Source organism: Delphinapterus leucas, chromosome 3 (assembly GCF_059928025.1).
Source record: "Delphinapterus leucas isolate spDelLeu-1000000601 "Yukka" chromosome 3, BTC_Dleu_Yukka2, whole genome shotgun sequence".
NCBI lineage: Eukaryota > Metazoa > Chordata > Mammalia > Artiodactyla > Monodontidae > Delphinapterus > Delphinapterus leucas.
Window position 1 is genome coordinate 56,914,351 of NC_143131.1, and position 27,791 is coordinate 56,942,141.

The window sequence follows — 27,791 nt, forward strand, 5'->3', positions numbered from 1 at the left end:
GTGGGGGCGGAGCTAATGAAGCATCGGCACTCAGTGGGCGGAAGTGGCTGTGGGAGGCTTTAAGGTGCTTTAAATTCTCGCTGTCTTGGGAGCTCTCCCGTTTCAGTTGGAGTCGAGCTCTGCGTGACAGATGGCTGTGGACGTGAAGTCGCGAGCAAAGCGTTATGAAAAACTGGACTTCCTCGGCGAGGGACAGGTGAGATTCTCGGGCGGGGCTCGGAGGGCCCTGAGCGGGGAACGCCGGTCCGCCTCACACCGTCGCGGGTTTTCTCGTGGAAGCCAGCGGACAGGCCACGCTACTCGTTCTGCTTGCGGGAGGCTGCCCACACCCCTCCTGCGGCCCCTCTGTCCACCCTGGACATGAGACCTTGAGCGGCCTTCTCCGAAGAATAGACTGGAACGAGACGTGGACGGCCCCACCACGTTTCAAGCCGCCGCGAGTTTTTTCCAAGAATCCTGGGTTCCTTGCTTCCCCGAATCTAATAAAGTAAAAAGGCAAACACAAACCAAAAATATTCTCACCAACTTAACTTTATTCCTCTTCTTCTCTCTAGTTTGCCACGGTTTACAAGGCCAGAGACAAGAACACCAACCAAATTGTCGCCATTAAGAAAGTGAGTTGCAGTTTGTTTTTCCTTGAGTCTCCTTGAAGATGTGTGTATATGGGAGCCGGTGTCTGGCCGTTTTACTTCTCTTGACCGTTTTCTGCTAGTGAGGAGTTACTTAGGTCATTTTCAAAGAAAATAGAATTTCTTAGTGTCTTGTGTTCCAACGTGGAACTCGGGTTGAACTTGTGTTTTGTTGCATTCATTGAAATTGAAATGAAGAGGAAGCTGTGTGTTATGTTTGTTCTATAAACGCAGACGTTGGAAAAGGGGACAAATACTGCTCGTCTCTTGGGTCCTCAGAACACCTGACCTTTCCAGGTCCCTGTTTCTGCCTCACCTGCATCCACTTTGTATATCTGTATTTCCTGAGTACAGTTTTACCATGAAAGGCTTTCGCCAGCATTAATGACATTGCTGTGGTGCGGGTTTTTTTTTAATGGTTTCAGTAGCTTTTTTACTCGCATTCATTCAAGAAACTTCGGTCGTATTTAGTTAACTCTCTATATACTTTCACCCTCGTTTTTTCATTTAATCCTCATAAGAGCCCATGAAGTAGGTAGCGTATCTCTATTTTACACTTGAGGTGGCTGAAGCTAAGAGAGATTAGGTGACTCATCAAGATGTCACAGATAGTAATTGCTAGAGCCAGGTTTTAGATCCAGGTGTCCTGCTCCCAGGTTGATTGCCTTTTCCCATACTACGGAAATCAATAACCTTCTCAAGAGAAGCTGGTTTCTTCACACCTCAGGCCTGTTGGTGGCTTAGGTAACCACCTTCCTTATTATTCCTGTTGCTGCTTTGAATCTTTCTCCTTGAAAATCCCTAATTCCTTTGAAGCATATCCCTCTCATACTCTTAACACCTGCTTCCCACTCTTCCTTTCCACAATCATTCCTGCCATTGTTATCTTTTTTACTTTTTCTGACGTGTCTCATCTCCTTTTCTAGTTTATGTTCTATAAACCAATGCCATAGCTAATCCCTTGTGAAACCCTTAACTTTGTTAATTCTTTCTAAAGTTATTTTTCTGATTCTACCCCTGGTTCACTTTATTCTAGCCATACTGACCTTTCTGTCCCTTGAATACATTAAATTCATCCCAGTCCCGGTATCACTGCATTTGCTGCTCTGCCTTCTGGTTAGTATATTTTTACTCTAAAACTTGAGTAATCATGTAATCAGGAATCATGACTGATTCCTTATCATTTAGATCTCAGTCAAATATCTCCTGTATATACACACCTTTGCTGGTCATTCTAGCTAAAACAGGTGTGCCTCCCTTCTTACCTGGTGTTCTTTGCATATTTCTCTATTATTATTTCATAGCGTTTATCAAAATCTAAAGTCTTTTACCTATGAGTTTATTTTCTGTTTACTACCACTTGAATTATATTTAGGACTGTGTCTGGTACATTTGCAGACACTCATTAAAAATGTATTGACTTGACTGATATAGTCTCTTCAAATTGGTATAATCTCATTGAATTCTGTGGTTTTCTGAAAATCCTAGTGGGTTTTCTTGTTTGCTTACTTTTATCATAAACTAGGATTTAGAATTCATCCTATTTCTCAGTGATAGACTTGTACCCCTTGAAAGTGACTCATAATGGAATATTCTTTTACATTTAATTTTTATTTCAAACAGTACATCTTTGTGGTTTTATGGAATATAACAGTTATATAAATGAATATATAACCTTTGAAAATTGTGAATCGTTATGTTATACATATGAAACTTATATAATAGTATACATAAACTGTACCTCAAAAAAAAAAAGCAGAAATATTTCTCCTTGTACTAAACCAGTTATTTCTCAAAATATTTTTTTAAAAAAAGTCAGTTACTAGACCAAGCATGCCTTTCTCCTCTACCCCTGGTTTTCACTCCTTGGAGCAATCACTTTCAACTCCAAAACTGTTTTCTCTGCTATTTACACCCATTTCTTTAGATAGTATGCTTATCATTATTTCTTGAGTGGTCTCTTTCCCTAGTTTTAGACATTTTCTATACTTCCTACTGTAAACATTGGAGATGTGGTGCTTGTGCACCTTCCTTTCCCAACACTCAATTTCTACTCCCACTCATTTACTGACATGTTTAATTTTACAAAAAAAGGGATAATAAGCTATGTATTCTGTATTCTTTTGCCTATTGTATTTCGGACTTTTAAGACATCATTAATCTACCTTATCCTTTTTAAACAATTGTATTGAATTTATGTTTCCCAATTTATTTAACCAGTCCCCTATGGTAGCCTTTTGGAGCCTTTTTCATTTTTCAGTATTTGTTTTATGTAGCTCAACAATATATAGTGTTGCATACTTCTAAACTCTTTCTCTCCCTACACACACACACACACACACACACACACAGGCACGTGCGCACGCAATATTCTTCTGCAACTTGTTTTTCTGAATCAGTATTATTTCTGGAATCTTCCAGATGGATACATGTGGATCTGGTTTATTCATGCTCATCAGTGATTAGATTCAGTTATGTGGCTACACTAGAATTGGTCTATCCAAACTCTTGTTGATAAACATTTAAGCTGGTTTTTTTTAAATGTTTTACTTTTATACAGCCCTTCTACAGACATTCTTATACATATGTGAGTTTCTCTAGAGAATGTATCTTTAGTTGAAACCAATTATGAATTGTTGCTGCATAGAGAATACGCAGCAATGTCACCATATGTTGTCAAATTGCTCTCCAAAATGGTGGGATCAGTTTAACCTCCCACCACATTCTCACCAGCTTTGTATTGTCAGACTTTATAACAGTTGTCAATTAGATGGATCGAAAATGGTATATGGTTGTTTTTTCAATTAATACTTCTCTGATTACCAGTGAGGTTGATCATCTTTTCCTAGATTTATTGGCTTTTTAGACTTTTTCTGTTAGGTTGCTTACATTTTTTTCTTTCCTGTTGATTTGGTGGGGAATTTCTTATATATTCTGGATACCGATCCTTTATCAGAAATTTGCACTGGAGATACCCTCGTTGCTGTAAACAATAAATTACCAATCTGTAATAAGAATAGAAGAGTATTATTCAAGCCAAACTGAGGATTATAGCCCAGAAGACAGTCTGTCAGATAGCTCTGAGGAACTGTTCTGAAGAGGTATGGTTTTCAGCATAATTTATATCTTGTCAGAACAGAAAACATCAAGCATGACAGGCGTACATTCCTTCAAAGTTTCAAAAAAAGAAAAAAAAAGACACATCAGCCGAAGACAGGTCACCGAGTACACAGTGAGTCAGTATGGCCATGGCTCCCGGGAAGGGAGCCTTATCATCAAAGGAGTACTACTACTGAAGTCCCTGGAAGGGAGGCATTTATCCCTATCTTCAAAATGGACATTCTTTACTTCGGGGACAATGCACCCTTTTTTTTTTCAATGGGTAAAAGTAGATGTACAATGTGTGTTTGATAGACCACAAAACAGGCTGTTCTAGTTAGCAAAAAGTTTGTTAAATCATGTATAAGCCAGAATGACTTCTCCATACTTCAGTATGTAAAAATTTTTTCCATCATCATCTCCCAGTCTTTGGCTGGACTTTTAGTTGATTTATGGTATGTTTTGAGGCACAGATATTTAAAATTTTAATCTGGTTAAATTTGTCCATGTTTTTCCTTTATTGGTTCCCTTTTTTGTGTGCTTCCTTACCTCCAGGTTATAAAGAATTCTACTATATTTTCGTCTAAAAATTTTAAAGTATTACTTTTCACATTTAGGTCTTCATTCCATTTGGAATTAAATTTTCTTTGTTGTGTAGTATGGGGATCCAGTATTTTTTCCCCAGCTCTCTCAACACTATTGATAGTATGTCCTTTTCCTGGTGAGTTGTAATGCCAAGTTCCAGTTTCTACTTGGATCTGTTTCTGGGCACACTATTCTTTTTTACTGGTTGACTTTTTTTTCCCCCCATCCCTGCTCCAATACAATAAGCCTATAATTACTATTGCCTTATAAAGTCTTGAAGTCTGGTAAGTCCCATATAGCTATTTTTCTTCAAAATTATCTTGGCTTACTCTATGGGTCAGTTGAGAAATTTGAAACAGATCAGGAGAATTTGAATATGAACTAGTTATTATATGCTACTCTGGCATTATTATTAATTTTGTTAGGTATGAGAATGGCATTATAGTTATGTAAGAAAATGTCCACATTTTAGAGGTGCCTACTTAAAGTATATAGGGATGAAATAACATGAAGTCTGGGACTCGAAAAAGTGTATATTGTAGCCAAGAAAAAGGGGAGGATGAATGAATGAAGTAAGTATGGCAAAATATTGGTAATTATTGAATCTGGGTGATGACGTAGATGGCTTCATGAAACTAGTCTATTTTTTATTATGTTTAGAAAATGTAATCATGTTTTAAATGATCTGTTCTTAGCTCTTTACTTTTCCATGTAAAGTTTAGAATCCATTTGTCAATGTCCTTGAAAAATGCTCTTGTACTTTACATTTAGTTCCATTAAAGAGAATTGACATATTTGACGTATTTATGATATTGAGTCTTCCTATCCATGAACATGCTATCTATATTTATTCTGATCTCATTTCTTAAGCATATTTTAAGAGTGCTTTATAGTGTTCATGGAAAGCTTCATACATCTCTTGTTGGCATTATTCCTAAGTGCCTTATATTTTTTGGTGCTATAATAAATAGCCTACCTTTAAATTAAAAGTTCTATTTGTATTATATAGGTGGGGGATATTTTTTAAAGTAGAATAGTTGATTTTCTGGAGTAGGATTTTTTTTTTTGTATTCTTGGTTACATTGTCATTGTATAAAGTAGTTAGCTCTTGTTCTTTAACCTGGTACTTGGTTTTGTGTAAGACTGAACCTGTTAATGCAGTTTGATGTGCTTATTCACAGTAACAACAGTTTAACCATTTTCTATATCCGTCGCAATTTGTAATTTTTCTTTTTGGAAAATGTGGTCCCTGGGAGCATATTGTTGGACACATTAAGCATCTTATTTTATGTGTTACGCATTTCCTCCGAAGTAGTCTAACTTGAAGTGCTCCTTTTGTTTATTAGCCTCTATGTGTTTAATTATTTGTTCCTCATTTAATCTAACAAAGATGTGTAATTCAAAACTTAAGGGGAAAGGAATGATAGGTACTTGATCCTTTCTTCTGTTGTTAATTTTGCCTTTCTGATTCATGATTCCCACTCCCTTCTTGCCTACTAATACTAGCTACATATGAGTTGCTACATATTTTTGCTATAAGTTTTTTTTTTAAGAATTTTTAAAAATTTTAATTTATTTTTGGCTGCTTTGGGTCTTTGTTGCTGCGCGGGGGGCTTTCTCTAGTTGTGGCAAGCGGGGGCTACTCTTTGTTGTGGTACGTGGGCTTCTCATTGCGGTGGCTTCTTTTGTCGCGGAGCACGGGCTCTAGGTGTGCGGGCTTCAGTAGTTGTGGCACTCGGGCTCAGTAGTTGTGGTTCGCAGGCTCTAGAGCGCAGGCTCAATAGTTCTGGCACACGGGCTTAGTTGCTCCACGGCATGTGGGATCTTCCTGAAGCAGGGCTCAAACCCATGTACCCTGCATTGGCAGGTGGATTCTTAAGCACTGCGCCACCAGCAAAGTCCTTGAAGTGTTTATATATATGCATTGGTCTAAATAATTTAACATATTTCTAATGTGTTTGTTTTTTCCTCTGCCAGATCAAACTTGGACATAGATCAGAAGCTAAAGATGGTGAGTAACTTATTTCATGTAATCTGACAGAACAGGAAAGGTTCTTATTCTCAGTGAGGAAGAGAACAAAGTATTAATTAAAGTTAACAGTGGTTCTGGATAGAGTTATTGCAGGGTCCCAGAAGAGTAAAGATAGACTCAGGATAGAGATAGGATATTTGTGATTTTCGCCACTTGGGTGTTCAGAAGAATATTCAAGTCACCTAAGTAGATGGAAGACGGCAAGGTTATTAGTGACTTGTCTTCCTGTCTTCGTTACTGCTTTAGGTGTTGTTACAAGCCATTGTTTCTTCTTCTGAGCTTCTGATTACTTTGAAAATTCAGGATTCATGGAAGTATACAAAGCTTACTATAGAATAAATGTATGGAGGGGAAAGTTTTTTTTACCCCTTCTTCCAAAGCCTTATTTGCTAGAGTGCTAAGTCCTATTTAGTCATCAAGAAATAGTTCCTATGTAGAGGATCCATCATCTCTGTAATAACTAGCACCAGATTTTATTTTAAATGTTGAGTTCCATCCTTCACATTGGGCAAAATGGTATCTAATCACTAGTTTGCTGTTAGCTTAAAGAATCTGCCACTGATATTCATAAGGCAAGAGAAGGGAGCCATTAACTTCTCACCTATATGCTACACACTTGTGTACATGTTGTTCCAGCAGTCTTCAGATCTGATATCTCACAGATAAAGTGAATACTTTTTTCACCATTTATCATAGTCTGTGCTAAGCTATTTTAAAAATAAAGCAATATAAAATGGAAACAGATATGTCATAAAAATTGTTATTTTTTTCCTGAGGAATAGTCATCGCTATTTCATCAGACTGACCTTTCCCAAAAAATACGTTTACAAGAAGGTTTGAGATTTCAGAATTTTCACTTTTTTCTTTGCCTTTTTGTGTAGGTATAAATAGAACAGCTTTAAGAGAGATAAAATTATTACAGGAGCTAAGTCATCCAAATATAATTGGTGTGAGTATGATCTAAGTTGTTTCTGGGATTTGGGACCCTGCCTTTCCTGAATGTGGTAGATGTTGATTGAAGGCTCAGCAAGATAAGTTGTTCTAGATGAGCCTTGCAAAAAGGCTGAAATTTATTTTCTATCCTAATTGTTCTTGTAGGCAGTGTCTTAAAAACTATACAACTGATGAAATAAATTAAATATTGGCGTACAGGCTGATTTTCTCAGAGATCATTTTGAAGCCTAGAGAGCTCTAGCATGTGTAAGACCTTTAGCAAGTTCCCTTGAACTCTGTGCCATAGTCCCTACCTCATAGCGTTGTTATGAGACTGAATACACATAAAGTACCTGGGATAGTGCCTGGCATAGAGAACACGCTCATTCAATGAATGATAGCTGCTAATGCTATTTGTAGGATGTTCTTAAGTACCAAGTTTGGGAATTTTTCTAAATTGGAGACTTAAATGAGGTTTTCATTAATTCATATCTTTATTATAACTCCAAAATTTGGAGGGAGAGGTTAAGTATTTAGTGATTTTGTTTTTAATAGTAAGGTTTAGTATCCTGTGCTTCAAAGTACTAATTCCTAGCCAAAAAAAAGATAAATATTAAATTTAATAAAATTATTTAAACTTTACAGAGAATTATCAACAATCCAAATGCTGGTTTAAGTTTTTAAAAATTACTTTAATACTGTCAAGTGGTTAATAGAGAATCACATGTTGATTTTTTTAAAATTTTGCTTTGCAGCTCCTTGATGCTTTTGGACATAAATCTAATATTAGCCTTGTCTTTGATTTTATGGAAACTGACCTAGAGGTAAGATTAAAATTCCTGGAGGAATTTTTTTTCTCTATTTATCAAAAGAGAATCTAAATATTTATTTTCTACCTTTGAAGATACTGGCAGTCAAAAGAATGCTTAATTTTGTTGAAATCTAGATGTGTTCTCAAGTCAAAGATCTTCTGAATCATTTAGCCATATTCCCAGGATTAAATACAAGAGTTGGATTTCAATAGCATTGTGTCTACCAAGTTCCCAATACCTTATTGACATTCCTTTTTCGAAAAATGAGTGTTTGGCTTCGGAGGATTTGGAACTTCTTTGTGATATTATCACAGAATATCCTTTTGAAAGCCAGGTTTCTTTTTGAGAAAAATAAAATTTTACACTTTTCATTAATATTAATTGCATCTCAGTAATGGACATTCCAAGGATGTGGAACAAGTGGAATTCTCATACACTGCTGATGAGAATGCAAAGTGATGCAGCCACTTTGGAAAACAATTAGGCAGTTTCTTATACAATTAAATATACACTTAAGGTACAATCTAGTAAATACTGCCTCTACGTATTTATTTATCCAAGAGAAACAAAAACATATGACTACACAGATGTTTAGCTTTATTTGTCACTACCCAAACTGGAAACAACCCAAATAGCTTTCATTAAGTAAATGTGTAATCATAAAGTGGAATACTATTTGAGAATAAAAAGAAACAAACTACTAACATATGCAACAGTATAGGTGAATCTCAAATACATTATACTAAACAAAAGAAGCCAGGCTCAAAAAGCTATTGATATTGGGCTTCCCTGGTGGCGCAGTGGTTGAGAGTCCGCCTGCCGATGCAGGGGACACAGGTTCGTGCCCCAGTCCGGGAGGATCCCGCATGCCGCGGAGCGGCTGGGCCCGTGAGCCATGGCCGCTGAGCCTGTGTGTCCAGAGCCTGTGCTCCGCAACGGGAGAGGCCACAACAGTGAGAGGCCCGCGTACCGCGAAAAAAAAAAAAGCTATTGATATTATATGATTCCATGTATGATTTTTTTGGAAAAGGCAAAATTAAAGGAACAGAAATCAGATCAGTGGTTGCCTGGGTAGGGAATCGAGGGGAGGATTGAGTAGAGAGTGGCCTGGGGAGAGTTTAGGGGGTTATGAAACTATGTCTTGATTATGGTAGTGGTTACACAACTGGATGTGTTTGTTGAAATTCATAGAACTGTGAGATTAAAAGCGTATATTTTACCTATTTTAAAAAAAAGAAAATGTGAATTTTTATCTCATATAACGAAAAGTCTAGGAATAAACTGACTGACTTGAGGCATAGTTCACAAATAATGCTAATGTAACACAGTCTTTCACTTTAACTCAGTGTTTTCTCTCTGTTGCCTTGTTCATGGGTAGAATTTCTCAATATAGTGGCTCAGGCACTTGCAGGCTTCTGTCCTTAGAGTTTAATAATCCCTGAGGAAAGAAAGTGCTGTGTTCCCTTTGATTCTAGCACCAATATTTGCCTTGGCTTGGCTCACATATCCATCCCTGAGCTAGTCTGGAAAGCAGGCTGCAGTGTGGTGACTGACCATGCCTGGGTCGTTGTGTCTACCTCTGAAGTCTACAGGTAGTGCACAGTCCTGTTTTAACCACGTGGACTAAGCTGGAAACAGATGGAGTGTTGAATGCTCTTGTCAGAAGGGGCTATGTATCTGGGGGCAAGTGAAAACAACAGATGTTTGCTACATGGATGCCTAAAAACAAAGCAGTAGGACATAAAGCACTGCTTTCTTTCCAAACCAAAGATACTTTCCCTAACCATATAATTGGAGGTTCTGACAGTACTTCCTAAGGAGAGTTAGGCAAGCTCTCTTGAGATTCTCCTCTATGAATAAATCCACTTTATGTCTGTAAATGATTTTATATAGTAGAGTCCATTTGGAATAATAAAGCTTACCTGTATATTGTATGCCTGCTTTACAGGTTATAATAAAAGATAACAGTCTTGTGCTGACACCATCACACATCAAAGCCTACATGTTGATGACTCTTCAAGGATTAGAATATTTACATCAACACTGGATTCTACATAGGGTAAGGTATTTAACCAAATATTGTTGCTTCTTCATGTTGTAGTCAGACTTTATGTAGCCAATTTATTACACAAAAGGTCTGAGTATGTAAATTGTTACAAAATAGAGCTGGGCCATTTTATCCAACCTTCTTCCTCTGTGTGCTCCCTTCAGTTCCACTACGTGGTGCTGTGAGGACTCTGAATTACTATATGAAACTTAGAAATGGAAGAGACCTAGTCCTTCATGTTTTTCATAGTTGAAGAGCTAAGTTGCTGACCAAAGTTACGTATTTTTTTTCAAGGTCAGCAGCTGAAAATTGACAATAGTATTAGAACCTAGACATTTTGGCTTGAAGTCCAGTGTTCTTTGTGCTGTACTGTTGTAATGGGAAAAAAATAAACAAAACCAAAAACAGTGGGAGTCTGGATTAAATTATGCAATGCAAAAATACCTTTGGAAAAATATTTCTAGTAGCTCTAAAATTCTAGGAAATAATGAAATAAAATTTCTGAAATGGCTGAGCCATTGTTAGGAGCATTCAGCTACTAGAACAAGGCTGATAATTTAGATAGGTAGATGTTCTTAGGCACCCTATTTAGATGAAATAGCTAAAAATAAGTAAGTTATAGTTAGTAATTCTCATACTTACACTTGGAATCTCTTTTAGGTTATTGCTAATATATTTTTAGCATAGATTGTGAAGACTGTATTCCTCATCCTTATAAGTGCCTAATATTTTTATTTACTGAAGTTCATATATAGTGGGGGGTTTTTTGTTTGTTTGTTTTTGTTTTGTTTTGGCCTCGTGGCTTGTGGGATCTTAGTTCCCCAACCAGGGATTGAACTCGGGCCCTCAGCAGTGAGAGTGCAGAGTCCCTAACCTCTGAACCGCCAGGGAATTCCCCATATATATTGTTACTAAATTAAATAGCAGCAGCTATCTATTGAGTGCTTACTATAAGCCAGTCACTACACTAGGGCTTTTACAGGAAATATTAAATTTAATCCTCACAGCAAACCTGTGAAGTAGGTAAATTGAAGTTCATGAAATTAAGTACCTTGACCCAATGTCTCACTAAGTAATATGGCCAATCTTATTTTGCTTTGTAGGATTTTATGTCAATAAAAATAATATTGGTGGTTGTTTAGATTTGGGGTGTTACCCCATTTCTGCTAAGTTTAAATTTAAGCCAACTAAATGTATCGTTGTGATATTCTTCTCCACCCTGCTTACTTGTTTGTTTAAAACCTCTGTTATATAGGACCTAAAACCAAACAACTTGTTGCTAGATGAAAATGGAGTTCTAAAACTGGCAGATTTTGGCCTGGCCAAATCATTTGGGAGCCCCAATAGAGCTTATACACATCAGGTTGTAACCAGGTAAGGATTCCTTAACTAACTGAAACCTTATATTGTGTAGGATATACACAAATGATTGTGATTACACAGATGAGCATCATTTGTCTTCTCTGAAATTTTGGCAGAGTTCAGGGATTACTATTGGTATTTTATTAAAAATATAGCCTTTTTTTATATTGTGTATACCTTACCACAGTGAAAAAAATATACAGCCCTTCTTTCAAACGGAGTTGAATTTAACTCGGTCCTCAGAGACTTACCAAGTTATTTTGGGGACTAATTTATACTTCTTATACAGTTTAGTTAGGTAGGTTGGAACTGTAGTGCCTATTCTTGTACATAAGCATGTGATTTGGGGGGCCTGTGTTTATTTTATTGGTCAGTCTTGGTTCCACATTTTATATCATTCAGTGTGAATGAAAATTCTCTAAACAAAGCAGTGCATTTATATTTGGGTTTTGCATATTATTAGTTGCTTCCACTTTCTGTTCATACTTTTTATGTATAAAAACTAAAAATCACATTAAATAGATAGGGATGGTAGATTTTATCTTGTCAGGATGACATTTGTTAATTTCTCTGACTCTTGTAAGGATCTGAGAAGTCATCAGATTCTCTATCCTTTTAAATTACTTTGTCACCTTCCTCCAGATCTCACTGAGTGTCAGTCCCCTGAGCCCTGAGTAAAAAGTAAGGGATATAAGTAGTTGTTCATGTAATTTCTGGAAAGATTAAGCCCATCATTCAGGAACACTGGGGACTGAGGAAAACAGGGACCCACATACATGAGTATTGTGTGCCACTGGTTTTCATCTACTCGTTTCTCATACTTTCTCTTCTTGCAAATCAAATGCTACTAGTAGGTCATATTAACGTGAGGACTGAGAATTAACAATTTAGATAACCTCGACAAGAGCAATTTTGGTGGAGTGGTGGGATGAAAGCCTGACTGAAACGGGTTTAAGAGGATGAGAGAAGAGGAAATGGAGACAGTAAGAACAGACAACCAGAGGATGAGGGGTAACTGTTAGGGGAAGTGGGGTCCAAAGAAGTTTTTGTTTCTTTATATTTTAGTTTATTTTTTAAGGCTAGAAAAAATAATGGTATGTTTGACATTGATGTTAAAAATCTAGTAAGAACAAAAAGTTGATGTAGGAGAAAGAGGAGAGAATTGGAGGAGCAATATCCTTGAAAATAGGCAGGAGAGTGGGGTGTCAGTGCCCAAGTTGAGGGATTGACTTTAAAAACAATCATGGATAGTTCATCTGTAGTTATGGATGGGAAGGCAGATTGTGAGAATACAAATGACTGAAGGTGAGTCTGTAGAAATTTTTTTCATTACTTGCATTATTTCAGTGAAGTAGGAAATAAGGTCATCAGCTGAGAGGAAGGATGGTGTTGAGGGTTCCTGGAGAAAGAAAGTGTTACTCATCTCAAAGTGGGAGAGTGAATGGACTAAGGGTGTATGTAATTTCCTGGCAGTAATATGGAACTTGTTGGTTTTATAGCCAATTTTTCTTGAGTTAATATATCCATAAAAGTGCATTTCATCAGTAGATGATGTTTTGCTGAGGAATTTTCTCTAAGAAATACTTTAATTCCATCCTAAAATGACAGTATTTCTTTTTGTTCTTCAGGTGGTATCGGGCCCCTGAGCTACTATTTGGAGCTAGAATGTATGGTGTAGGTGTGGACATGTGGGCTGTTGGCTGTATATTAGCAGAGTTGCTCCTAAGGGTAAGTCTGGAATTGATGTACACACTTCAGTATTGTTATAGGAATTTGTTTTTATAATTTGTGTAATAATTATCTTCCCAGAAGTAATTCCCAGAGAGGAGTACCATCCTTGAAACAAAAAGCCAACAAACAGGTTAATAAAAAAAAAACACCTTTGCCAAGTACAACCTTTTTATTAATGCTAATGCGAGATGAGATCTCCCACTTAGGACAATAAAGGTTTTATTATAGATCATTCTGTGTTCTGAAATGTAACTATAATAAAACTCATTGGGCTGTAATATGGTACTGTCTCTACAGTAACTAAAAGTGTTAGGATAAACTTATGTACTTCTGGTACCTTTTTGTTTGGGCTGTTTAAAAGTACACTTTAAGAGATACGTAATACCAACCACTGCAGATGCAACTCTGCATAACTTTAAATATTGTGTGAGAGGAGCATTTTAGTTCTGTTCAAGCAGAGCAGACATGGTGGTCCTATAGCATTTCTCAAACTGAGACCATCTTACAATGAAACATCCTCTCCCTTCCCTCACTGTAGAGAAAGATGCCAACTTGGTAAGTTTTCTTTAGCTATGAAGTTTAGTTTAGCCCTTCTCAATGATGAAGGCAGAGGAGTATTGGGAAATCACACTGAGGCTGAGTGTTTTTCCTTCTTACATTCCAGATTCCAGCCTCTACTCCCCCTCTCCTCAAGCCATGTGTATTTAATGAAATGTGAACCCAAAACACAAAAATACAGCTATTTATTTCCTTGAACATAGAACATAGCTTCTGTACGCCAGAGAGAAGATACCTTCTTTTTTTTTTTTTTTTGCTGTATGCGGGCCCCTCACTGTTGTGGCCTCTCCCGTTGCGGAGCACAGGCTCTGGACGCACAGGCTCAGCGGCCATGGCTCACAGGCCCAGCCGCTCCGCAGCATGTGGGATCCTCCCGGACAGGGGCACGAACCGGCGTCCCCTGCATCGGCAGGTGGACTCTCAACCACTGCGCCACCAGGGAAGACCGAGAAGATACCTTCTTAAATGTCTTTTTTAGTTTAGTGTGAGTTCTATGCATCGTTTTGAGATGCTCACCCTTCTGAATGCTGGTAGAAGAAACCCTCACATTTAGGCTTGAAGATGACATAAGTAATCCCTGTAGTAATGGGTCCTCTGAATCACCTGGTGTGACAACTATGCTACTCACAAAAACAGAGTTTACTGGAAGGGTACATTTGAGAATCTGTTAACTCTCAAAAGCCCAGTTCATTCATGACCAAGACAGAAACGGAATTCCATAGCCCCTAGTGTTATGATTGATCATTCCATTTAGAAAGTAAGGAGAGAGAGATAGCAGTTGAAAATAAATGGGTTAGAAATTGTGGACCTGGTTGAAGTCATAGTTGGAGTCTTGCTAACCATTGGCATCGTTGCTGGAATTATTATTAAGGTTATGAAGGAGTTGACAGGCAGCCCTATTTGGTGAAGAACTGTACCATTTTGCCATATATTTTTCCAGCACAATTAAAAATGTTTCCTATTTTAAACTGTCTCTGTACTCATTTGAAAATATCCTTGGAAATGCTGTCCACACAGTTCTAAATCTGTGGTGAGATTCTGCAGTCCAAATAGATAATAGTTGAAAGCCAGGGTAATTCAGAAGATTTGCTAATATAAGCGTTTAACTTCTTTAAAGTGTTTTTTTTCTATATAAATTTTATAGAAGGTTTAATAACTAGAAAACAGGAGCAATAATAAGTAATCCTATATCCAACCAAAGTAGTCTATATAGTTTAAAACATTTTAGAAGCAAATTGGTCTGCATTCTGACCTCTGAAAAGGAATTGAGAAATATTTATACTAGTGGAGTATTATGTCACTGAATAACACAAATCTACTTTTTAATTTATGATCTGTTTATGTTCTTTTTTCTTAATCATGTTATGAGGCATAGTGATTAATAGAAAATCTAAACTTGGATATTACCTACTGAGCAAATGCCACTATCTGGTCTGGGGGAGACATTTTATGCTTTATAGGAAGGTCACTGGGCATCCTACTGGCCTGCATTAGAGCATTCCCTAGAGATGATGTGGTGATACAAAAATTTGATCAACCAGCAAGCTGCCTGCCATACTCTTACTTCATCCAGATGGTGAGGATCCAGAGCTAATGGCTTGGCCTGTGGTTGATCTTCAGCCCTTTGACATTCCAATACTTCAGTTTGGCTGTATCAGCTCAGAACAGAGCTTCCATCAGTTTTTGCATAGGCTTCTGGATGCACATGGATGTTAGAGGCTATAGGATATCAGATGTTCAAGAATGTTATTGTTCATGCCTATTGCATAAAAAAACTTGCTGATTTTCTGATATTTGGTTTGTGATCCCTGCCTCTCTGTAAAGACCTGAGAAAGAAAAAATAAATTTCTACAATGTCATTGTTCTTAAAAAGATGAATCTCAACACAATTTTAAAAGAGAAGTCATGAGTGGAGTCCTACTGAAAAGAACCAGAGGGAAGTCCCTCTTGGGTTCCTGTACTGTTGAACTCAGTACTTCTCTTCCTCTTAGGATTAATTGGACTCTTTTTCCTAAAACTGAAAAGTTTTCATTCATATGCTTAGTCACAATTGTATTGGTTAAATTCTGGTGTCCTCTAAGAAGCTGTTATAGAACAGGATAAAAGAACAATAAAGGGCTTCCTTGGTGGCACAGTGGTTGAGAATATGCCTGCCAATGCAGGGGACACGGGTTCGAGCCCTGGTCTGGGAAGATCCTACGTGCTGCAGAGCAGCTAAGCCAGTGCACCACAACTACCGAGCCTGCGCTCTAGAGCCTGCGAACCACAACTACTGAGCCCACGCGCCTAGAGCCCATGCTCCACAACAAGAGAAGCTGCCGCAATGAGCGGCCCGCGCACTGCAAAGAAGAGTGGCCCCTGCTCACTGCAACTAGAGAAAGCCTGTGCGCAGCAACGAAGACCCAATGCAGTCAAAAATAAATAAACAAACAAACAAACAAATAAATATAAAAATACTGACTAGGACTTGGGAGGCCAAATCATTAAAAAAAAAGATTTATTTATTATTTATTTATTTTATTTATTTTTGGCTGTGTTGGGTCTTAGTTGCGGCATGCAGGATCTTCGTTGAGGCGTGTGGGATCTCTCATTGTGGCGTGCAGGCTTCTCTCTAGTTGTGGCATGAGGGTTTTCTCTTCTCTAGTCGTAGCGCACAGGCTTCAGGGTGCGTGGGCTCTGTCGTTGTGGCACATGGGTTCCAGAGTGCATGGACTCTGTAGTTTGCTGCATGCGGGCTCTCTACTTGAGGCATGCAAGCTCAGTAGTTGCGGCACGTGGGCTTAGTTTCCCTGCAGCATGTGGGATCTTAGTTCCCTGACCAGGCATCGAACCAGCGTCCGCTGCATTGTAAGGCAGATTCTTTACCACTGGACCACCAGGGAAGTCCCAGACAGTGGATTTTTTTAGTCAACATTGCATTGATGCTTAATACAATGAAGACATTTTAAAATAAAGTGATAATTATATCTTGAGGATTTTTAAGATGGCAAGGCAAAAGTCTCCCCCCCTCAGAAATTATCTCTAAAAAGAAACAAACATAAATGTTTGAAATTAGGAGGTGCCTATAACCCTATGCCAGAGGATATGAAGCCAGAAATGAAGAAGGCTAAAAGTCTTCAGAAACGGATACCAACTGAACACAAATTTTGTTTGGCACACAGAATCCTGGAGTTGCTTAGCAATGAGAGTGATCATTGATGGCAATAATGAGGTGCAGGACTAAAAACAGAAGGGTTGGTTGAAAAACCTGTATATTGAGCACTTAATAACAAGGTCCCCGACACGACCAGGTTACTTTCCTTCCCCCAGCTATACTTCCCCCTGACTTATTCCTCCACCAGGGAAAGGTTTATTCTCCAAAGAAACTGAAGCAGGAATCTCTAGACATGGGCATCCTTAGACACAGTGAAGGATGGGGGTGAGAGGCCAGGGTGAAAACACACAGATTACATGAAAGTCTGCACACTAAACAGTAAAACCTCCAACTTATTTCCCTGTTCAGCTCCCAGAACCCTGGCAGCCAGTGTAAAACTCATTTTAACTCAGGTAAAAGATTAGAGGATCCTTCACTGGAAGAACTGAACAGTCCCAGAGAATAGACCCGTAGGTAACTGGCATTAAGCTACCTGTCCAATCTTTCTAGATAAAGGCCATGAGTTAACAAGCTCTTTTCATAGATAGAATGCTTTGAATCAGCTTTTTTAGTACCTTACCTTTAAATATGAATGGTTAGCCAGTGATCACCAGATAGTTATCAAGGATTTTCAGTTATTTAGTGACTGCTTCCAACATGTAAGGATAACCAGATAATTGGCAAGGATCATCAGGTATTTGATGAAAGCCTCCAACATGAATGACATACTGAAACAAACTAAAAAAGAAACTTGGAAAAAATAGAAACTATCAGGTAGCAGAAGAAAATTCATCCTCGCCTCCCCACCTGCACCAAATCTTCAGAGAACTGAGAGAATATACTGCATACATAAAACAAGAACATGATGCTCTTTTACTAAAGGAACAATCAAAGAATAAAGTATACTTGAAATTTTTCAAAAAGGATAACTAAAAGCAAACAAAAATAGTAGAAAAGTAAGCTAAAGAACTCTTTCATTAAATAGAACCAAAAGATAAAAGAGATGGACTATAGTAGGGAAAAGATAAGAAAATTAGAAGATTGATCCAGGAGTGATCTTAGAATATAGCAGAGAAGAAAGAAAATCGAGGGTAGGAAATTCATAAGAAAATAGCCCAGCATTGATGGATGTGAATAGGTTGGAAGTGCCATAAAGATTCTGCACAATGAATGAAAGAAGATCCATGCCCAGACACATGGTGAAATTTCAGAATACCAGGGGATTCTTAAGAAAAAGCCTTTATTTCCACAGAGAGAAAAAACATGAAAAGCTTACACAGAAACCAAAATAAAGGATTAGGGAAAAGATGGCATCAGACTTCTCAAAAGCAACATTGAAGACAACAGAACACATTGTGAGGGATCCAAATTCCACGCATTAGGCAGCTCATTTTAATTTAAATTTCTTACATCAGACAAAAACAGCCATCCTTAAAATCTGGTTAAATTGCAAGCTTGCTCACAAAACTAAGGCTATGATGATGAGTGTCCCTGTCTTCAGATCTCATAATACAATTTACGTTAGTGGTTTGCAAAGTAGCAGAGGTATAAGAAGGTATAAGAAGAAGGTATAAGAAGAAAATGTGAGCATGTCTAAAAAGATTTATGGGGACTTCCCTGGTGGTCCAGTGGTTAAGAATCTGCTTTCCAGTGCAGGGGACGTGGGTTCAATCCCTGGTCAGAGGAACTAAGATCCCACATGCTGCGGGGCAAGTAAGCCCGCATGCCGCAACTACAGAGCCCATGTGCCGCAACTAAGACCCAACAGCCAAAAATAAATAAATATTAAAAAAAAAAAGATTTATGAAATGTTATTTAATATCCCTTCTAGTTTCTATTTTATTCACATTTAATATACATGATAGCACGCTATTATAAATACACATTTTAAATAGGGTTTATGTTAAGTCTGGGTCCAATCAGAATATAGAAACCACACATTAATTTGAAAAGGGAAGTTTAATATAAAGAATTATTAACTATGACAAGAGGTTGTAGTAATGAGGGATTGACTAACAAAAAGTAAAGAGAACTCTAAAGAATATAGGAATAGCAGATATAAAGAGCAGTCACCCTTATACCTAGGGGTAACCCTAGGACTAAGGACAGAGCACCCAATGAGAGGACACCCAGGGCTGAGATCTAGACCTCTTGAAGAGGGCACAGTGTGGCTCACTGGTTGACCGAGAAGCTGCTGTAGAGCTGTGCTGAACTTGCTGGAAATCTGTCCTCTTGGATGCTGAGGAAAGCTGTTCAGGGTATTTCAGGTGCTGAGGAAAGCATTTCTCTAGAGGCACTGCTACAAAACCATCTGCAGAGCATTCTAGAGGGAAGCTGCTGGCCTCCGTGCACTGTTGGAACTGAACACTGGAGAAACTGGTCACACTGCAGGAACCTGGTACCGATTCTAGAAGCTGAGAGTGGTGCAGGAGCCTGCCAGGCAAGCCGACTGGAACCAGGAAGCAAAACTTTTCTTCCTGTGATGTCTCTCCAGCATTCTCTACTGACAAAGCTTCACTTGGCAAAGGAAAAATATTTAAAGGGCCCAGATCCATTTTTATGGAGAGTCAAAAAGGATGAATTTGGAGTATATTGATAACTGGCAGAGGTGTTTTTGTTATGTTTTGTTGCTGGTAGAGGTCCACAGTAATAAAAATGTTGGAGACTTGGTACTTAATTTCATGTCTTCCCAGTGATTCTATAAACTTTTTCATTGCCTTTAACAGTGCCAAAGGCCTCTTAACTCACAGAGTAGAGAAAACTCCTTTTTTTTTTCCTTCCTGTATACTTACCTATCTGAGAAATGAATTGGAAAATAATGTCTTTGTGTAGCAAAGATTTTGATCATTTCTTATCAGCTTACTGACGTTTAACTTATAATTATTATTTTTTTTACATCTTTATTAGAGTATAATTGCTTTACAATGCTGTGTTAGTTTCTGCTTTATAACAAAGTGAATCAGTTATACATATACATATGTTCCCATATCTCTTCCCTCTTGCGTCGCCCTCCCTCCCACCCTCCCTATCCCACCCCTCCAGGCACTGAAAGCACCGAGCTGATCACCCTGTGCTATGCGGCTGCTTCCCACTAGCTATCTACCTTACATTTGGTAGTGTATATATGTCTATGCCTCCCTCTCGCTTTGTCACAGCTTCCCCTTCCCCCTCCCCATATCCTCAAGTCCATTCTCTAGTAGGTCTGTGTCTTTATTCCTGTCTTACCCCTAGGTTCTTCATGACATTTTTTTTTCTTAAATTCCATATATATGTGTTAGCATACGGTATTTGTCTTTCTCTTTCTGACTTCACTCTGTATGACAGACTCTAGGTCCATCCACCTCATTACAAATAGCTCAATTTCGTTTCTTTTTATGGCTGAGTAATATTCCACTGTATATATGTAACTTATTTATCCTCTTAAAGTTGGCCAGTATACCTCTTCAAAGAAAGAATTTGCCAAGAGATTGTTTAAATAATATTGGAATAGAGATGTGTTCTCTTGCCTCCCAGCCTTTGTACCTGCCCTTTTGCTAGGATAGTTTTCTTCTTCCATCTTAGACTTTTCTTTCGGCAACTCTCATCTTCATCTGTCAACTTTCATGGCCACTTCCTGTAGGAAGCCTTCCCTCACCTGTCCAGAGTGGGTTAGGTGCTGTTCCCATATAGGCTAGGATCCTATCCTGTGCTCTCACTGAGCACATCATCTTGTAAATACTGCTTTACTGGTATCATCGTTGTTCACCATGTCCACCCCAGGGGAGAGCAGGGACTGTCTTGTTCCCTTGTTTAAATGCCTAGGGCTTAGCACAGTGCCTCTTACATGGTAAGTGTTTATTAAAGATGAGAGGCGTGAATAAAATGGACAGTGTGGTACTCTTTACTTGGATAGCAATGGCAGGATCTAATGCCATATCCAGTATGCCTCAGACTAAATTTTTGTTATAGTTTAGTGTTTCTTATTAAATTAAATTTATAGTATTATTTATGTAACAGCTATCAAAAACTATCTTGAAGTGGCTGCCTCTCACTTTCTTTCAGGTTCCTTTTTTGCCAGGAGATTCAGACCTTGATCAACTAACAAGAATATTTGAAACTTTGGGCACACCAACTGAAGAACAGTGGCCTGTAAGCCTTCATACATGTTCTTTAAAATTTAGTTAGAATTCTGTATAGTGTATAATGTGAATATTACGTAAGAAATGTACTAATTGTCTTAATTTATTAATAATATATACTCATTGCAAAAGTTATACAAAGTAAAAGTTAAAATTATGATATACCATCCAGCCTTCTATATACTTATAGCCCTCTCCCATCCAGTAATTCCCATTCCAGGGTTAATCACTCTTATTTTGTTGTAAAGTCTTGCTATGAGGATGCATACACAAACACATATGCACATATAGACATATAGAGTTGCTTTTTCTTTTGTTCTTTAGCAAAATAGGGATCACACCATACAAATTTTTTTTGCAACTAACTTGCTCTTTACTTAATATTATTGACCTTTTTAAGCCATATAATATTTAATTTTATGGATGTTCCATGTTAGTTTATCAATATCTTGATGGATTTGGGTGTATTTATTGAATTTTCACTAACACAATCAAGATTTTTTAGTATTATAATTTTTTTGTTGTTGTTGGCCATGCTTCATGGTTTGCAGGATCTCAATTCCCCAACCAGGGATTGAACCTGGGCCACAGCAGTGAAAGCCCAGAATCCTAACCACTAGGCCACCAGGGAACTCCCTGTTATTTATTTTTAAACCATTACATGTCTATAAAAAAGAAATACTAAATCTGTGATAAAATTTAAAACAAGATAAATTGCTAAATTTTATATATTACAGTTCAGTGAAATTCTCACTTGTGCATTCTTTTTTCTTTCTTTCTTATTTATGTATGTATGTATGTATGGTTGCATTGGGTCTTCATTGCTGTGCACGGGCTTTCTCTAGTTGTGGCGAGCGGGGGCTACTCTTCGTTGCGGTGCGCGGGCTTCTCATTGCGGTGGCTTCTCTTGTGGAGCACGGGCTCTAGGCATGCGGGCTCAGTAGTTGTGGCTCGCAGGCTTAGTTGCTCCGCGGTATGTGAGATCTTCCTGGACCAGGGATTGAACCCATGTTCCCTGCGTTGGCAGGCGGATTCTTAACCACTGCACCACCAGGGAAGTCCCATTTGTTCATTGTAAAATTATAATTGAAGGGGCTTCCCTGGTGGCGCAGTGGTGAGGGTCCGCCTGCCGATGCAGGGGACACGGGTTTGTGCCCCGGTCCGGGAAGATCCCACATGCCGCGGAGCGGCTGGGCCCGTGAGCCGTGGCCGCTGAGCCTGCGCGTCCGGAGCCTGTGCTCCGCAACGGGAGAGGCCACAACAGTGAGAGGCCCACATACCGCAAAAAAAAAAAAAAAAAAAAAAATATAATTGAAGACCTTTTTATTTTCCTTTCTATTATAGCCTCATCTTCTGGGGAAAAAATAAATACTAGAAAAGAGAAATTTTGATCAGTCTCTTTATCTTCTGGTTAAAACTATAATGAAATTATCTGAAACTGAAATTGAGTTTCTTTTGTGCTGTTACTTCCTCAACTTTCTAATTGAAAGTTGGCTGTATGTTCTAATTGTGAAATACGCTCTTATAGCTTTCATTTATTGAACACTTACTGTATGCCATTAATGGTAGGGTTTCATAAATTATATTTAATTCTCCCAACAATCCTATTAAGGTAGGTACTGTTATTCCCATTTTACAGATGAGACAACTGAGGTTTAGTGAGGTTAAGTAACTTGCCTGAAGCTACCCAGTGTCAGAGCTAGGGCTGCAGTCTGGGTCTTAGTGACTCCAGAGCCATGTTCATAATATTTATTCTGTACTATTTGACATGATTTTCTAAATAGTAGTTGCTTACTGATGTTTTCCGTGGATTTTTAAAAATTCTTATTTTGATTTACATGCAGAAGGAAATACAGAGATATCCCTTGCACCCTTTACCCAGCTTCCCACAGTGGTAACATCTTGCAGAGTTAGGATAAAAATCACAACCAGCATGCTGACATTGATACAGTTAATATATAGGACATCACCACAAAGAGCCCTTTTACAGTCATACCCACTTTCATTCCACTCCTACTCCTTCCTTAACCTCTGGCAATCACTAATATGTTCTCCATTTTTATAACTTTGTCATTTCAAGAATGTTATAAATGGAGTCATATAATATGTAAGCTTTAGGGATTGATTTTTTTTTCACATTCAACATAATTCTCTGGTGATTTATCCAGATTGTTGGTTTTATCAATAATTCGTTCCTTTTTATTGATGAGTGGTATGAATGTACCACAGTTTGTCTTAACTGTTCACTCGTTGAAGCACATCTGCATTGTTTCCAGTTTGGGGCTATTACAAATAAAACTATTATAAACATGCATGTACAAGGGAATTCGCTGGCGGTCCAGTGGTTAGAACTCTGCACTCTAACTGCCAAGGGCCCAGGTTCCATCCCTGGTCGGGGAACTAACATCCCACAAGCTGCACGGCCAAAAAAATTCACATACAGGCTTTTGTGTAAGCATAAGCATTTATTTCTATGGGACAGATGACCAGAAGTGCAGTTGTTGAGTCATGGGTTGCATATTTAGCTTAAGAAACTGCAAACTGCTTTCCAAAGGGGCTGTACCATTTTTTATTCTCACCAGCAATATATGAGTAATCCATTTCCTCTGCATCCTCTCTAGCATTTGGTTTTGTCACTTTTTTACTTTAAGCATTCTGAGGGATTTTCTCTTCCCTAATGACTAATGAATAGTGTTGAATATCTTTTCATGTACTTATTTGTCATTTGTATAGCTTTAATGAAATGTCTCTTCTTGTCTTTTCCTTGTTTTTTAATTGGATTGTTTGTACTTTGGCTGAGTATTGAGCACTTTATATATTTGAGATACTCGTCCTTTGATTGTATATGTGGTTTGCAAATTTTCTCTTACACTGTAGTTTGTCTTTTCATCCTCTTCACAGTCTTTCCAGAGTAAAAGTTTTTAATTTTGATCAAGTCTGTTTTTATCATTTTTCTTTTTATGAATAATGCTTTTGATGTCAAGTCAAAGAACTCTTGTCCTAACAAAAAGATATTCCTGATGATTTTCTTTTTCTTGTAAGTTTCATAGTTTTACATTTAACATTTAAGTCTGTGATCCTTTTTGAGTTAATTTTTATATGAGGTATGAGATTAAAAATGTCTTTGGAGGGGACAGTGTTGTTTATGATACCTTTCCCTCTGTCAATACCACAGTCTTAATTAAGTAGCTATATATTAAGTCTTGATATCAGGTAGACTGATTCCTCCCGCTTCTATTCTTTTTCAAAGTTGTTTTTAGCTATTTTAGTTCTTTTTCCTTTCCATATAAATTTTAGAATAACCTGTCTATATCTATAATAATTTTGCCAGAATTTTGGCAAGAATTGCATTAAACCCGTATACCAATTTGAGGAGAATAGACATCCTTATGGTGCTGAATCTTCCAATACACGAACATGATAGGTCTCACCATTTATTTAGAGCTTTGATTTATTTCATCAGTATTGTATAGCTTTCAGTATATGAGTCCTACACGTTTCGTTAGATTTTCACCAGAGCATTCCATCATTCTTTTTGAGTGATTCTAAATGGCATTGTTTTTCATTTCAGTGTCCACATGTTCTTTGCTAGTATGGAGAACTACTGTTGATTTTTTTATGTTTACCTTCCTGTAACCTTGTCTGCTCACTAGTTGTAGGAGTTTTTTAATACATTTCTTGAGGTTTTCTACATAGATCATCATATCATCCGTATGACAGTTCTATTTATTCATTTGAGATCTACATGCCTTTCAATTCTTTACTTACGTTTGGATTATAAAAATATTTTTACAGGACATGTGTAGTCTTCCAGATTTCGTGACATTTAAGAGTTTCCCTGGAATCCCGTTACAGCATATCTTCATTGCAGCAGGAGATGACTTGCTAGATCTTATACAAGGCTTCTTCTTATTTAATCCGTGTACTCGAATTACAGCCACACAGGTATTTTAGCATATCTTTAGAATTTCTTAAGATTTTCTAACATTCTTTAAATACCGAAAAGATGTGTTTCTGTTTTGTTTTAAGGAGTAACAAATTTTATTTTTTCCCTAAGCTACAAGCACTATTCAGACTGGTATTAAAGTATATGATGCACACAAGTACAGGAGAGTTTATTCTTGCTTAAACACATATAAATACATTTCTATTTCATAATTAATTTGCTTTCAAATAGTTCACTAGAGAGGAAAAAAAAGGTTTTTGTATTTGTTAAGGCATTGGTATATTTCAATTAAACTCTTATGTATTAACTAAAATTTTGTGCTAAAATCAGTGCCAAAAGTGTTTTGTTTTTTCCCCATAAAATGCAGTTCAAATATGCATTCTGGTCATTGTCACAGTCAGAAAGTGATAATAGGGAGAAAATGGTATAGTCTGATACAACTGTATACTTACAAGAGATTGAAAGGTATTCTAAACAGAAAAACACTGAAACTGAGTTATTTAAAGGAAATGAGAATGAAACTCAAGAAAAATGTGGAAGACCAAGAATACCTGCTCTTATAAAAGAAGAGAGAAATGTTATCCAATACAAAAATATAAGACCTATAGATTTGAAAAGGTTTTTTTTCTTTGTTTTAAAAACAAGCCCACAAAACTGGGGCAGGGACAGGCAGTGCAAAAACGCAACACGGTACAATGATTTGCCTTCATAAAGGAAGAGACCAATTGAAATGTCACAAATCTTCATATCTCACAAAACATATTAATGTACAATATATGAGAGATACAAAGTGGATTTTTTTTCACTTAAGTTTATTACAGACTACCAAATCATTGTTTAATGCATTTACTTGTACAAGCCTTTTCTTTGTAGCAGTACATGCCACATTAATATATATATATATACTAGATATTTTACCATTGGAATTACTCTTCTAATTTCAAACAAGTAACTCATTTTTACCTTTTCACTCATGCATATATGCATATTATCTCCATCATAAGAAACTTGACACCAGGTCAGATTATCTAGAAAGTTGTTTTCATTAATAGTAAAACTCAAAATATATAGAAAAATACTAGTTGTGATGACTTACTTGGGTTGTATTTTGATAGAATGAATTTTTTTAATGGGCTTTGGCTTGTAGATATCTAAAAGTTGGAATGTGATACTCCTCTTAGATCTCTGTGTAGCTTAAAATTAGTTTAATTTACTTATGGAACTGCTATGATTTGGAAGTAATATTTTATAAATGCAACTCTTCTGAAGTAAGAAATCTCTAAATTATTACTGCATATAATATTACGTTGGCAAGTAGGGGGAGGTATGCTTGACAAATTTATATGACTTCTTTTTGTTCATAAAAGAATTATCCAGAAGGAAATACCTTAAATTTTTGTGGCTATTGAACAGTACTATGATGCGGATAAAGTATGAACTTGACAACTTTGTCATCTAGAATAAAACTGTTTTTATTGGAATTTTGGAACTAAGTAAAAATATCATATTATAGAACATTGGACTGGTAGTAAATAGAAGTAACCTTGGGCAAGTCCTTCCAAGTAAAATTTCTATTAATCTGTAGTGGATTGTTGGATTTTAATCAATTGTTTCCAACCTATCACATCTTTTTAAAAGCTTTATTTTTAAGAATTTATGTGATTTGGAATTTGAATACCTATAGATATGACAAATAAACTTGGAAGTTCTTTTTAAACGAGTCTCTCTCTGTGTTTTGAACTACAGAGCCTATAATGTGTAGGGAGATGAATTTTACAACATCTTACTATGGATATTTTGTACTTTGGCTATTGTAGAAAAATTTGAAGGTAGTGTCTTTTTCTTATAGTAATGGAATTATCAATCAGTCTTAGGCTGCTAGATGTTTATTTGTAGTAATCTGCATGTCGAAATACTTGAAATTAAGTTTGCTTGGGGAGGGGGGGTATTCACATAGTATTTTTAATGCTCCTTAAAATTTTGGCGGTTAGCTTTTCTTAAACACAGTTCATATATTCACTTAAAACCTTACTTGCTCTGGTATCTTTTCTTCTTAAAGGCATTGAAAACTAAGTATTTCAGTAATCGGCCAGGGCCAACACCTGGATGTCAGCTGCCAAGACCAAACTGTCCAGTGGACGCTTTAAAGGAGCAGTCCAATCCAGCCATGGCAACAAAACGGAAGAGAACAGAGGCCTTGGAACAAGGTAAAACTCTCATTTTCACAAGAAATGAAATGAATTCAGAAAACTCCAGATAGCTAATATATAGCTAGTGACTGAAGGGCAGCTAAGAAATGTAGACTGTGACCTGTTTACTTGTATAAATTTAAATTGGATAAAGTTGAGTGTGGTGTTTTAGCTATGTTTACTTCCATTGAGAATACTTACATCATGCTTTTTAAAAGGACATGGGCACTTTTGAGTATACCTCAGAGTTACAAGTACTGTCCATGTGCATCCTGCTCTTTTCATAAATTCCTTCTGGTACACTGTATGCTTAATGTTTAACTAGTGCTATTGGAAAATCAAAGCGAGTAAAAATAGAGGTAGTTGGAATGCAATGACTGGTTAAAATTGCTATAAGATTAAATGTAAACAACCTCATTTTTCCCCCCAGGAGGATTACCCAAGAAGCTAATTTTTTAGTTACAGCGAACACTGGACAATATTGTACTACTGAAGGATATAGTGAAAAAGGCAAAATAGTAAACATTAATTAAATGCTTTAAAAGAAATCTGTAAATATTCTATTCATGTAAAATATGTAAAACTGGGTTATTTTATTAAATGTATTTTAAAACAAA

General features: G+C 37.2%; 1 protein-coding gene across 2 annotated transcripts; it reads left to right on the forward strand.

Annotated features, from left to right (window-relative positions):
- CDK7 (cyclin dependent kinase 7) lies at positions 1 to 27,791 on the forward strand. 2 transcript variants are annotated; one of them, XM_022596056.3, is made up of 12 exons: positions 1 to 196; positions 555 to 614; positions 6,291 to 6,324; positions 7,227 to 7,294; positions 8,034 to 8,102; positions 10,039 to 10,149; positions 11,393 to 11,511; positions 13,128 to 13,227; positions 20,963 to 21,049; positions 24,835 to 24,984; positions 27,045 to 27,192; positions 27,605 to 27,791. In XM_022596056.3, exons 1-12 carry the CDS (start codon positions 131 to 133, stop codon positions 27,631 to 27,633), a joined length of 1,041 nt encoding a protein of 346 aa, XP_022451764.2. In that variant the 5' UTR covers positions 1 to 130; the 3' UTR covers positions 27,634 to 27,791. The 2 variants fall into 2 exon arrangements, with proteins under 2 accessions (XP_022451764.2, XP_022451774.2); XM_022596066.2 differs by lacking the exon at positions 7,227 to 7,294 and having other exon boundaries at positions 2 to 196.

Bases quoted from the DNA above. Each gene is read 5' to 3' on its own strand.
- CDK7 (XM_022596056.3), top strand. From the start codon at position 131: ATGGCTGTGGACGTGAAGTCGCGAGCAAAGCGTTATGAAAAACTGGAC. The intron at 10,150-11,392 runs GTAAGGTATTTA...TCTGTTATATAG, and splicing joins AACACTGGATTCTACATAGG to GACCTAAAACCAAACAACTT. The intron at 24,985-27,044 runs GTATTTTAGCAT...TTCTTCTTAAAG, and splicing joins CTCGAATTACAGCCACACAG to GCATTGAAAACTAAGTATTT.